Below are 13,099 nucleotides of genomic sequence, written 5' to 3' on the forward strand. Positions count from 1 at the left end.
TTTTATTAACTCAACCAAACATGTTTTTTTTTAGAACAAAAATTGTTTTCTAGAATTCAATTCCCAAACACAATTTTTTTTTCTAATAACACAAAAAACTGTTCTCAGAAACTGTTTTCTATAACAGTTTTTCAAAAATAGCAATCAAATATGCCCTAAGTTGTTTTTTTTTTTTTTTACTTTTTTTATGACTTATTATAAATTTTTTGTTGAATAGAAAAAACCAAAATATTTAGCTTTTCTAAATAGAAAAAATAACTTTTTGATTTTTCTTTATTTTTTAATAATATAAATAAAATTTTACAAAAACAAACAACTCAACATTTAACACTATTTACTTTTAAGTTATATTTAGAATTAAATAAATAAATAAATAAATAAAAACCAAATACCCCCTAAACCTAACTTCAGCTTATCTTATAAATTTCAATTAAAAACTTATTTTGTCGTACTTTAAACAAAATTTTCAAGTTAGACAAGTTTAATAAATAATTAATGCTCTATATTTATTGTAACACAACGTGAGTTACATAATCAATAAATTTCTACATAAAAATGATAAATTTTACAAAATAATGCATGTTTGAATTTAAGTTAAAGTACATTATAATATGGAACTAAAACTTGTAACATTTGCATTAACATAATCCTAATTTTATAAAATAGAAAAAAAAAATTGATGTCAATATGAAATAAAATTTGCTTTCAAGTTTATAATTATTTCCAAGGTTGATTAATTTTTCCACTCCATATTTCAATTCATCTTTTTTTTTTATTATTCATATATTATATGCAATAAAAAGATCTACCATTAGTAAAAATATCAAAATCATAAGTAATTTATGATAAATTCAAATTTGTAGCATGGATATGACAAACTATTATGATTGGACTAGTAAAAAATATGTGTAAACAGTTTATATTAGGCCAACTATTTAAGGGGGTAAAATCAACTAGTGGGTGTTTCGTAAGTCAACTTAATGACTTAATATGATTTAATAACTAATTTAAGTCATTAAGTAGATTAAGCGTGTTTAATAAAATAACTTAATATCATAACTTAAAGTAAAAAATAATTTTAATAATTAAATCAAAATAATTAACTTATTATTAATCTCAAAACTCTTTTACTTTATTTACTCATATTAAATAAAAATATATTTTATAACTATAATTTTACTATCGCAATTCACTTTAGTAGTAAATATTTTTATAGTTATCTTCTATTTTTACAATACTTTAAATATGAATGTTTAACAAATTAGTTCATTACTTAAAATTAGTAAAAATATAAATATTAGCTAAAATTAATAAGGATAAATACATCCATTTGATGATTTAGAATAAAATTTAAATTAATTTTACCAAATAATTTTAATACTTATAGTAAATAAATAAGTAATAAATTTTAAATTAACAACTTAAGAATAATTGAAATTAAAGTCAACATAAATCGTTAAAGAATAAATATTAAGTTTTGTGAAAGATATTAGTTTGTACCTAAAATTAGTTTAAATTAAGTTTTTTTAACCTAAATTTAAGATTTTTTTTTTAATTGGATTTCTTGTTGCAAACCCTACTACGAATTTTGAGGTGAAACATGCCACTTATCATCAAAATTTTAAATCTAAGGGACAAGTGAAGCTCATTCGAAGACTAGACATTGATTGAACTTCCAAATTGTCATCCATTCTTGGAATGCACACTGAATGGAGTTTCACATTATCATCCAAACATATAAAATCTTAATTGCCAATAAACTCTACTATCTCTTTGATAATCCTTTAAAATCATTTTTAAGAGTATAGAGTTGAATTATTTTTAAAAATAAAATTTTGTTTGAAAATTTAAATATGAAATTAGTTTTCTTAATTTATTTTCTATAAAAATTATAGAGCCGAGACATCCCAATCGAATTTAATGGAATGACAGTTTCTCATTTTGAATCTATAAAATCAAACCATACATCACAATATAATATGTCTTATAATTCTTTAAAAGATTTGCAATATAAATAGGAAGACGTTTTAAATACCACTCATGTCTTATTGGGCATGCCAATTTGTTGTAGTCCATTTGATATCTTCTATCCGAGCAAATTCGACTCCGCATTGTTCACAAAATTTTGGATCATCATTACTTAATAATTTCTACAAGCATAAATTCCACTTTTTAAAGGGCCAAAAATTCTTTCACAAAACAATCCACGGTTTACTAGTTTTGTAATGAAAAAGTTTAAATTTTTTTATATTTTTAATTATTATTCAAAACACTTAAAAATGCTCAATTTGTACTTTAAAAAAAAAAGTCTATTTTAAAACAAATTTTTTCAAATTACTAACATTTTTCAAACGGGTGCTGGTTGCTCATGGCTCCTGCTTTGCAAGTCCATTACTCTGTTATTGCCCCTTTTTAGCGGTTATGTTTACTTCTGAGAACAGAAAAGGAATGGGGTACCTGACATTACTGCCCAAAAGATCTTGTTGAAGGTAATGGGCTTCCATGAAAACATGGAGGAATTGAAAATGGACTGATCTCATCACAGTTTTATTGCTTTTATTGCAGACAACAGAAAATGGGTCATGATGACTCAAGACCTTCTTTTTTGAGTGTTGGGTCTCCGACAAATTGCATCAAATTTTATTTTATTTTTTTTTTTATCAGATGCATTGGATCTAATTCACCTTTCCTCAAACTTGGCCGCAAAGTCATTTGGTTTTTTGGTCAGAGACTATGCTTGTTTGATGGGATAGAAAAAAACAAGAAAAGGTGAACTTGGGAGAAATTTGTAGTATTGGCCATTGGGTTTTGGTGTTTGGGGGGAAAAAGCAGATGAAATTTCAAGGAAAAAAAAAAGAAAAAAAGAAAAGAAAAAGGCCCTTTTTGAGTATAATTGGTAATAGTTTGATGGGTTCTGCGTGAAAGTTGGGTTGCAATTGGGAAAGTGCCATGTGGTGAGCTCAGATGTTTGCACATGGATTTTGCAATTTTATAGCTTTGAGGCTGTGGCAAAAAAAAAAACTCTTAGGAAAATCAAAATTTGCTTTTGTCAAGAGAATCGGTTGCAGATAGAAATTCAACTGTTTGTTCTTGGAGAAAACAGGAGACACAGTTATTTTAGTAAAGCTGAGTTAGAGAGAAAGAGGCAAGTGAATTTCTTGACATTTGTTCGGTTTCTGTTCTTGTCCTTCTTCAAATTTAATATACACCCATCTTTCTTCCTCTTTTCTAGAGTTCTTGCTTGCACTTAACCATGAGAATATGCAGAAACTTTCTGGGAATTTTTTTTGCTCTATAAATCTCTTCTGCAACCACTGAATCCTTCTTGTTACTTTCTAGATCCACTATAGTCTTTTTGGCAGATCCCCTTCTTGTAGTCCAACCCATTTCTCATGTGTCTTTGGTTATCTTTCTGATCTCTGAACATGGAAAGCTCAGCTGAAAATCAAATCTACTACGCATTATATTTCTCTAGAACCTCTCTTCTTTGGGCTGCTGTAATAGTTCCTTCTCTAGCTTTTACTTGTTTCTTGAGCCCAGGGCTCTCTCCTTTGCTTCTTACATTTTCAGTTTTGGTTCTATCAACTGTTTCCATAGTCACATTTACAAAGAGAAGAGTGATTCCAAATGAAAGATCAATACAAGGTGAGAATGCAAAACAGAAGATCAATGCTGCCCAGCCCATTGAAGTTGGAGGTGTGCTTCAAGAGAATGCAGTTGAAACCCTGGATTCTGGGTCTGAAAGCACTGAACCAGAATCGATCACAAGTGAAGAGTTTGAGGGTCAGAGCCCAGCCACCTCTGATTGTTCAATCTCGGATGATGAAGATAGCCTCATTGAAATTGCCCTCCCAGGCCAGCAGTCTGCTTACTCCAAAGAAGAGCCAAAGCAAAAGCCTCAGTCAAATCTGCCGGATTACTTGCCGGAGTCCATTCTGCAGCAACAAGGCCTGGAGGAACTCTTAGCGGAGATTCATGAAGTGAATGAGGAAGAGAACTTGATTGAGATTGACATTTCCATTGGCTCCATCAAGTGTTCAAGGTTTGAGATAGAAGCATGATCAAGTAGAAATTAATGAGACTTCTAAATTTTGATCCTCGTGTTTTAGGTTCTTGGTTTGAGACCCTTCTTCAAAAGCTTGATACTGATTAAAGCATTGAGCCCAGTGCCATTGTTTAACTTCTTCATTTCATCTTAATCCCACTTGCCTTTGTTTATGGATGGGATTGTCGATATTTTTTGTTTTTTTCTTTTTTGGTTGCTTTTTAGGTGAAGGGGTGAAGAAATTCTCCTCTTGTTTGTTTGAATGGAAAAGAGGGGTTTGGGAAATGATGGTCATAGATTTTAGGCCTTTGATAGTCTCATTTGAAATTTTATGGATGGCGGGGAGTAAACTCAAGTAACATTTTCATGGATTTTGTCGCATGGATGTTCTCGTTAATTCAAGAACATACCATAGGGTTAAAATATATATATTAAGAAGATAGATAAGAATATCCATATTTGGAAAATTTATCTTAATGTTATTAAGAATTTTCCGTTCAAGTAATTAATAATGAGAGATCGGCTTAAAAAAGATGACATTTTTGCTCTGCGTTTCACTTTTATTGAAGTTTTCCCAATTGAGGTTTCTATTTACATTCACTCCTTTAGGGTACTAGACTTTTATACTTCTTAAAGAAAAATGAAACTTCGTCAAGGTTTCCTTTTCATTAAATCTTTTATGACGACGAAATCGTGTCCATATGATTTGATGAAGAATGAGCCAATCCAATAATGAGATTTTTTTTATTACCGACAACTTGGGTTGTGCTCAAAATTATTAAGGAGCTTTTCTTTTCTTGAACCTTCGAGTTGGAAGAGGAAAGAGCAAGAATAGTTTTTCGTTTTATTATTAAAAAAAAATGTTTAATTGGAGACAGGGATTAAAAAATTGTTAAATGATGAATTTTTCCAAATTACATTATATTTTATATTTTCAAAAGATGAAGGTATTTCTTTTGTCAATTTTTTATATCCTTTTATTCCATATGGAAAAGCTTAGTTGCTTAGTTGATTTCATTTCTTGATATTATGAATAACTAAAAAATTAGGAGACAATAACAAAAAGCCAAAATAAAAAAAAATGAAAATAAAATAATTTCAAGAATATATTGATTAAACACAAAAAAAAAATTAAAAATTAAATAAACATATAAATATATATATAAAAAATGTGATTTTGACATAATGAAGTTCTTAAAATGTTGTATAAAGAGAAAGGTTTTGATATCAAGTTTATAGTTTATAAATAAATATATATATATATAATATAGGTATTTTAATTAATGGTTGATAATTTATTTTTATGTGACATTTTTATTTTATATAAGAGACAGTTATACTTTAGGAATAGATAATGTTGATAATGGGCCTAAGGTCCATCAAAGATGTAGAATTCAACTCAAAGGTTAACAAACATGTTGTGGAACCTCTATTTTTTATATGCATCCTACTCAATAGTGAGACTCATTTTTTATTATGAAAAACCGATTTTTGAAAAAATAAGTTATCACTTATTTTTGTTTATTTTTTAAAGGAAAAACAAAATAAGTATAAAATCTGAAAAGTGACTTCTTAAAAGAGAAAGCATGTTTGTGAAAAATAGACTTTAAATCTGGGTCAAATTACTTATTAGGACCATAAGGTACCTCTAAGCCCTAAAAAAATGGTTTCAACCAAGTAAGTGAAGGGAATTATAACAAAAAAAAATCATATAAATAAATATATACAAATAATTGTAAAAAAATCATATTAAAAGAATATATGAAATAAATAAAAACGGAAAAACACAAATTGATTTATTAGATTAATTAGAAAAAAAAATTATTATTTCAAATTTCACAACGGTAATTTTAAGAAATTTTCAAAGAATTTATTTGTATTAGAAATAATTTTGAATTAATGATTTCAATTTACAAAAAAATGTTTTAACTTATGTATAACAAATAATTTGATTTGATTTAATTTATATTCTACTTATATTCTCAAGAAAGTTAGTTTTACTCATTATTATTGAAAGAATTTATTGAATGCAACTTTTAAAAAAATCAAAATTTTACTGACAAGAAAAATGATTTTTATTTACTTTTACTCGAAAAAATGATGAATTTTTACAATTGTATTTTCAAAAATATTTTAATTTATTTTTATTGAAGAAAAGTGATTTATATAAATTATTTAGAATAAATATTTTTTATAAATTTATCTACAAAAGATATTTCAATATAATTTTGTTTGCAAGCAAATTGATTTTTATTATTTTTACGGAAACAAGACTCTTACAATTATTTACAAAATAGTAAAATTCAATTCAATTGTTTTTTTTTTAGTAAAAATGATTTTTAATAAATAAAAAATCCTATAAAAATACTTTAATCCCTAATTTATTTAACAAAAATTATTCATTATATGATTTTATAAAAAAAAATATTTCTTAAATAAAAATTTGTCTTTATTTGGTTTAAAGAAAGTTTTTTTTCTATTCCATTCAAGGGTTTTTTTTATTGATCATGCAAATTATTTTAATTCTATAGAAAGAAATTTTAAAAGATTTTATTATAACTTTCATTTCCAAAAGATACTTGAATCCAATTTTTATTCTTAAAAGAAGATTTTATAATCTTTATTATTAAATTTAAACTTGTTGGAAAAAGTTTAAATTTTATTAATATTAAAAAGGATTATCCTAATTTATATATATACTTGCATTAAATATAAAAAAAATTCAATCATTTCTTTCTTTTCTTTTTTTTAAAGGGTGATTTTCCATTGGTTAAAAAAAAAAGTGGTCATTATTACTTATTATATGGATAATTTTAATTAAAAAAAAAAGTGTTCCAATTTGTTAAAAAAAAAAAAAAAAAAACCTTTAGTCCATTTAAAAAAAAAGTTTTCAAGTTTATTATTAAAAAAACAATTTTAGTTTATAAAAATAAAAATTCAAAATTTAAATTCAAATTTTAAAAAGAAAAAAGACAGCCCAATATCTTAATTAAAAATAAAAATAAAATAAAACAAAACTGACAATTAATACGCAAATTTATTAAAAAACGTGAGTTCAATTTCCAAAAACAGATTCCAATTTTATGTTTAGAAAAGGTTTTTCTTCTCATTTAGTTTTTTTTAAAAAAAAAAAAGGGGTGGGGGGGTTCTTTTTTCCTTTAAAAAAAAATCAATATTTTTAGGAAGAAAAAAAAAGCTATTTAATTTCAATAAAAATATCTTAAAATTTTATTGAAAAAAAAAATAAAGATTTATAGATTTTTTTTTTCCCAAAAAGAATGTTTCACACATTTATCTAAAAAAGGCTCACGAATTTATTATTTTTTATCAAAAGAAATAATAATAAAATTTCAAATTAGGCAAAAATCATCAGCCCATTCAAAACAAAGGCCCAAAGCAACAATCAAGCATCAAAGTAATAAATGTCAAGCTCAATATCCATCAACAAGCCCAAAATATGCATCAATAATGGATACCCAAACCAAAGCCCGCAAATAGGCCCAATCTTACAAACAATTACTATTGAAATCAAAAAAAGAAAAAATAAATAAACTTACTATGAACCCACATTTTTCATATGTATTACCATTCAACGGCAAGATTCATTTTTTATCGTAAAAAGTTAATTTTTGAAATTTTGGAGTCACCGTTTATTTTAGTTTATTTTAAAATTGAAACAAAATAAAATAGAAAACATTGTATGACTCCTTATTTGAAAATTTGACAAGCTTATAAATTAAAAATGGATTTAGAGGTCAAGTTACCTATTGATAATGTACCATCATAAGTCATAACACCCTTTTAAATTGACATAACTATGATCTCTACTAAACGAATGGAACGAATTATGATAATTAATTAATCAATTATGATAATTAATTAATCAATTATGAATACTAAGAAAGTACAATACAAGTAAACATACAACATAACATGAGGTAAAAAAAAAAAGATAAATTATAAAAATATAATATATATATATATATATAAAAGATAGAGTGCACAAACTAATTTATTAGTAAAGATGTTTATTATTTCAAATATCACAATATAATTTTGAAAAATCTTGAAAGAGTTTATTTACATTGAAGAATCCCCATTTATGACCTCAATTTGATTACTCACAAAGTTTTCATTTATTCATCAAAAGATTTAATTTAATTCAAATTTATTTTCAAAGACTTTTTCAAAAGAATTTATTAAGCATAATTCTATTAAAAGACAAATATTTGAATTTTATTTTATTTTTAAGAAAAAAAAATTATTTATTTTTGCTAGAAAAGGAATGATTTTTAAAAATTTGTTTTCAAAAAAGTATTCCAATTCAATTTTTGCTTGAATGAGAATGAGAAAAGGATGGGAGAGTAAGAAAGAAGAAAAGAAAAAAGAAAATAACAAAAAAGTAAAATAAAAATAAAGTGGGCTTAAAATATTAGGTTAAAACAAAATTAAATGAAATGGGCTTAGGACTATTTTGGGTTCTACACGTGTAATTAAGTCGAAGGATATGTGTGGACCCCGCATTTCGGCTTATGCGCTTCCACTCGATGGCAAACTCAATTTTTATTTGAAAGTGATTTTATTTATTAGAAAATGACTTGGAGTCACCACTTTTTTTTGTTTTATTTTTAAAAGGGTAAACAAAGTAAAAAAAAAACCCTAAGTGTAACTCCTTATTTTGGAAAAGGTGGTCTGTGAAGAATCGTCTCGGGTTCAGGGGTCAGGTTACTTATCGGGAAGGTACAGTAAAAACGTAGCACCCTTCTAAATCCCTAAAGTCGGGTCTCTACTAATAAAATGAAGCTGACGTGGCAATCAATAAGAAAATCAATGGATATTCAAATCGATCGATCATGCACATATAGGAATCAGAACATGCATAAAGAATGACTAGAATAGGAGTGGAGGAGTACCTAGACAACGAGCCACAATGTGCTATCATGAAATGGGGTTAGTGCATAGTAATGAACATAAAATATGTTATTCATGTCACCAAACAAGATAAGGAACCACCAAAAGCACATATGACACTTCATTCAAATTCATTTTTATTTTAAAGAAAACTTATTTGATGTTGGGCCCCCACCAAAGCCCAATTTATTTTACATGAATCAATTCCAATGACTCCATTATTTGGAATTACGGGATTTGATTTCTTGCTTATTTTAAAACATTTTAAAAATAGAGGAGGTGTGAAAATTGCTTGTCAAAAAGGAAGATGGCAACAAGATTTTATTAAAAATGGGAGGATTTTTGGAACCTAAGCATTCTAAGGATGAAGGAGGGGAAAGTTGGGATTATTTGAAAACTGGAATTTAAAAACATTCACAAAATGGGATATGAGGCAATTATTTTCCAAAGTCAAAAAGGGAATAATGGCAAAAAGACATGTGGCCTCAAAATGGCTATACAGTCCATGCATAAGTGGAAAAGATGGAGAATGATGACCATTTAGGTGTGAATCTTAGATTGTTGCTTTGTTTTCTGTACCAATAGCCTATCTTCAATTGAATCATGTGAGCTTTCTGTATGGACCGGTCATTTAAGGGCATTACCAACATAGTCAGTTTGTCTATCATGGGGACCATTTACTGTGAAAGATAGGGTTTCATCTCTTGCCCAAGGGTATTGACAATTTCACCAAACCCATTAGGCATCACATTGGCATCAACGTTGGTCTGCTCTTAGAGGACATACAGGATTCCATCAATCAGAAGTTGTTCTGAGTGAGCATTAATGTCAGATGCACCCAAATTAGCAACCACCTTCTCGATAGTCTCCATAACCATTTTCCTAGATGGTTTACTCCCATCTTTAAGATCCTCAACTATTCTTCCTATTATACCATCAACACCAACCTTGTTTGCAATCTCTACAGTTGTGTTCACAAGCTGCCTGTAATTTCTCCTATCCAATGCCATCCTTCTCACCCATAAATTTTTTAAAAACTCAAAGAAAATGTCATTTCGGTTACAGTCAATCTTTGCCCCTTCTATACTCACACATTGCTTCATCACTTTCAACACAATTTTCTTCATTTCTTCATCAGGTGATTGGAATTCGCGAATCAAAATAAACGTCTCTTCCTTGGTATAGTAACTCGGAGTGAACTATGAATTGTATCTGGTGGTTGAGACAATATAGCAAGATGGGTTGGACCACCTCCTCTTCCAATTGTGCCGCCTCGACCATGGAACATGGTTAGCTTGATACCATATTGCTTAGCAACTTTAATAAGCTCCTCTTGATCTTTGTATAATGCCCATGCCGTTGAGAGCTTTCCAGCGTCTTTCCGAGAATCTGAGTACCCAATCATGACTTCTTGTTTCCCATTAAATCGATTTTTGTACTAGCCTATTAAGAACAAACGGGCAACAACAACTAGAGCAACCTCTAGATCAACAAGTTTTTCAAATAGTAGAACAACTCTCAATGGTTGCTTCACATGGCATTCACGTTGAAGGAGCTTGACTGCAAGCACATCAGATAGGGCAGTGGCCATGGAGATGATGTATGCTCCAAAGTTGTCTGTTGGGAGTTCAGCTATGATATGAAACATGTCCAAAACGTCAGCAATTCATTAGCAATATTGAATCACCCATCGGAAAAACCTTCATGAACAGGTACCTCGATAAAATCCCCAATGTTAGATTTTAAGGACGAGTAATGAGCATAGCTCTAGCATGAAGCCCAAGATTTTTACCATCCTTATCATCTACTACCACTTGGAACTTTGGCCTCTGATTTTGAGCCTTGGTTACCAGTTCTATTTTTTTATCAACTACAACTTCAAAATCAAGTCCAGAGATTTCACAACTCTCCGTAGAATTGTCACCGACTTCAGAAGAATTGTCCTAGATTATTTTATCTTCCCAATCTTGCTGATCAAGTGGATAGAATTTAGGAGATAATGGGAATAACCAGAATTCTGACAGATCAACAGACATATTCTCTTTCATTGGTTCTGCATGCAATATTACACACAATACGAAGGAAGAGATTTCGGTATTGCTTTTTGGTCTTTCATGTCTATTTTTTCCTTTTGATGATGTTCCAAAATCTATAATCTAATCATTGGATGTCGTGTTGATGTGAGGATATGGAAGCAAGTCTTTCTCTTGCATAGGGATTGTATTTTCTTCAGGCGTCAAATCTACAATACACTCTTGAGCACAGGGTAAGACTTACATCCCAATAGAAGCGACATCATGAATGGTACTCTTGCCCATTCTGGTATCCTTAATGATGAGAGTATCATTATTATGCTCTACTTGTTTCTGTGGCCGATAGGGAACCTTGGCCACCACATATTCAATTTCTCTTACATCTTCTTCGGTGCCAAAATGATATTGATGCATCACCCAATCAGACTCACCTGACTCGGGACCCTTCTTTGGACTATGGTTTTTCACAGTCCTTTGGAACTCTACTTTCAATCATAAGCCCAGTCTTACATGTCTTTATGCCAGGGAATATACTCTTCAGTAAGTGCACATGTGTGTTGGATGGATGGGAGTTTAAGAAGAGAAAGCGGTGAAGAAAAATGGTTTGGTGATGGATAGAGGAAAGAGTATGGGAATGGTGGACATGATGGGTATTGAAAGAGTTGATAGAATGTATAGGCATGGAAATGGGTGTGAAGAAGTGGGCAGTGAAGAATGGGTATGAGATTGGTGGAATAAAGGATGGATGAAAGGATGGGTTTAATGGATATCGAGAGGTGGAGTTGTGAGTATGAAGGATAGAAGAGGATGCAAGCATAGGGTTAGTGATATGAGTGGTACAGATTAGTGGGAGGAACGGGTACAAACAATGGCCATGTATGTAGGAAGACCGGTGAATGGGTATCAAAAAAATGTGATAAGCGAATGGGTTTAGTGGGAGTTGATATGGGTATGGTGATGGGGCGGATTAATGGATATTGGAATAAAGGTTGGCCATGCACGTAATGAGCCGCATGTATCATGGTTGGATAAAAAAAAAATGAATGGGTGGTGAATAGAAAAGAATAGGGAAAAAGGTGGAATAAGTGGTGGTGAAACTACATAAGACGAATTGTGGATGGAAAGTATGGAGAATGAGGTGATGATTGGTGAGGTGTTTACATGGGAATGGAGATAAGGGTTATGAATGGTGGGATGAAAAGTGAAAACATGAGCATAAAGATGGATGCAATGGATAATCAGTGGATATTAAAGGCATTGGTCTTATTCCTGGGTATGGAGGAGTGATATAACAAAAGGATAGGCTCAGATGGTGCTTCCACATGTCCATCTCATGTAGCCACTACCAATAGCACCGTTTGGTGCAACACTATAGCTGTTGTATTTTAGGTCCACATTGACAATAACAACTTTGTTGTCTTCTGTTAGGTCCAAGTACAGGTTTGCAGGAATGCCCACTGAAGGAGGAAGAGACCACATCACTTATAAAAATACCATTTATTTTCGAACTAACTTTTGGGTCTCATTCGTTACATGGGTGATCACTAAAGCCCTTAGTGAACCTTATAGGTATCTTAACCCTCCCCATATTTATGATGATACTCACCACATATCCTTATTTCCTCTTATCAGTCTTTATTTGTACAATAGCTGCAGAATCCCAAATATGCAAATTTCCCATAGTGACATTTGAATTTCTATCTGACATCTCACTGCTTATTCTAACCTTAGAACACGTTAGAGTAATCCATGAAAGTTTCCTCACTGCGAGGTTTGAGCTTGGATGAGCCTTGGCAATGCCTTACTGATCCCCATACATTTTTCATTGCTACAAGTTCATCTCCCACTCTCAAAACAAAAGTCTCCAATGTAGACATTGGTACTTGAATCCCACGGAATGGTGAGTGTATCAGCAACAGAAAGCATGCGAACTAAAAAACTGGGCCACCATGCATCCTCTATTTATTTGCAATCAAATCTCAAAGGATATTTCTAATTCTGCTCCTCCTCTATTAGCTTATTTCTCTTCATCTCTCTGCAAAACTCACAACCCACAATCTCATTATGCCTAGCTCGCTTTAATCCTTAAGAAAGGAATACCCATCTTCCA

At 30.0% G+C, this 13,099-nt stretch overlaps 1 protein-coding gene and 1 pseudogene across 1 annotated transcript; one reads left to right on the plus strand and one right to left on the minus strand.

The window, feature by feature from the left end:
• The first annotated feature begins 2,696 nt into the window (after positions 1 to 2,696).
• LOC104877621 (uncharacterized) lies at positions 2,697 to 4,400 on the plus strand. Its single transcript, XM_010646264.3, has one exon. The coding sequence runs from the start codon at positions 3,426 to 3,428 to the stop codon at positions 4,059 to 4,061; it is 636 nt and encodes a 211-aa protein (XP_010644566.1). The 5' UTR covers positions 2,697 to 3,425; the 3' UTR covers positions 4,062 to 4,400.
• Positions 4,401 to 10,112: 5,712 nt separating this feature from the next.
• On the minus strand, positions 10,113 to 12,468 carry LOC104877661 (phosphoenolpyruvate carboxylase 1-like; annotated as a pseudogene).
• Positions 12,469 to 13,099: the final 631 nt, after the last annotated feature.

The sequence above is a fragment of the Vitis vinifera genome, chromosome 19 (genome assembly GCF_030704535.1).
Source record: "Vitis vinifera cultivar Pinot Noir 40024 chromosome 19, ASM3070453v1".
NCBI classification, from domain to species: Eukaryota; Viridiplantae; Streptophyta; class Magnoliopsida; order Vitales; family Vitaceae; genus Vitis; species Vitis vinifera.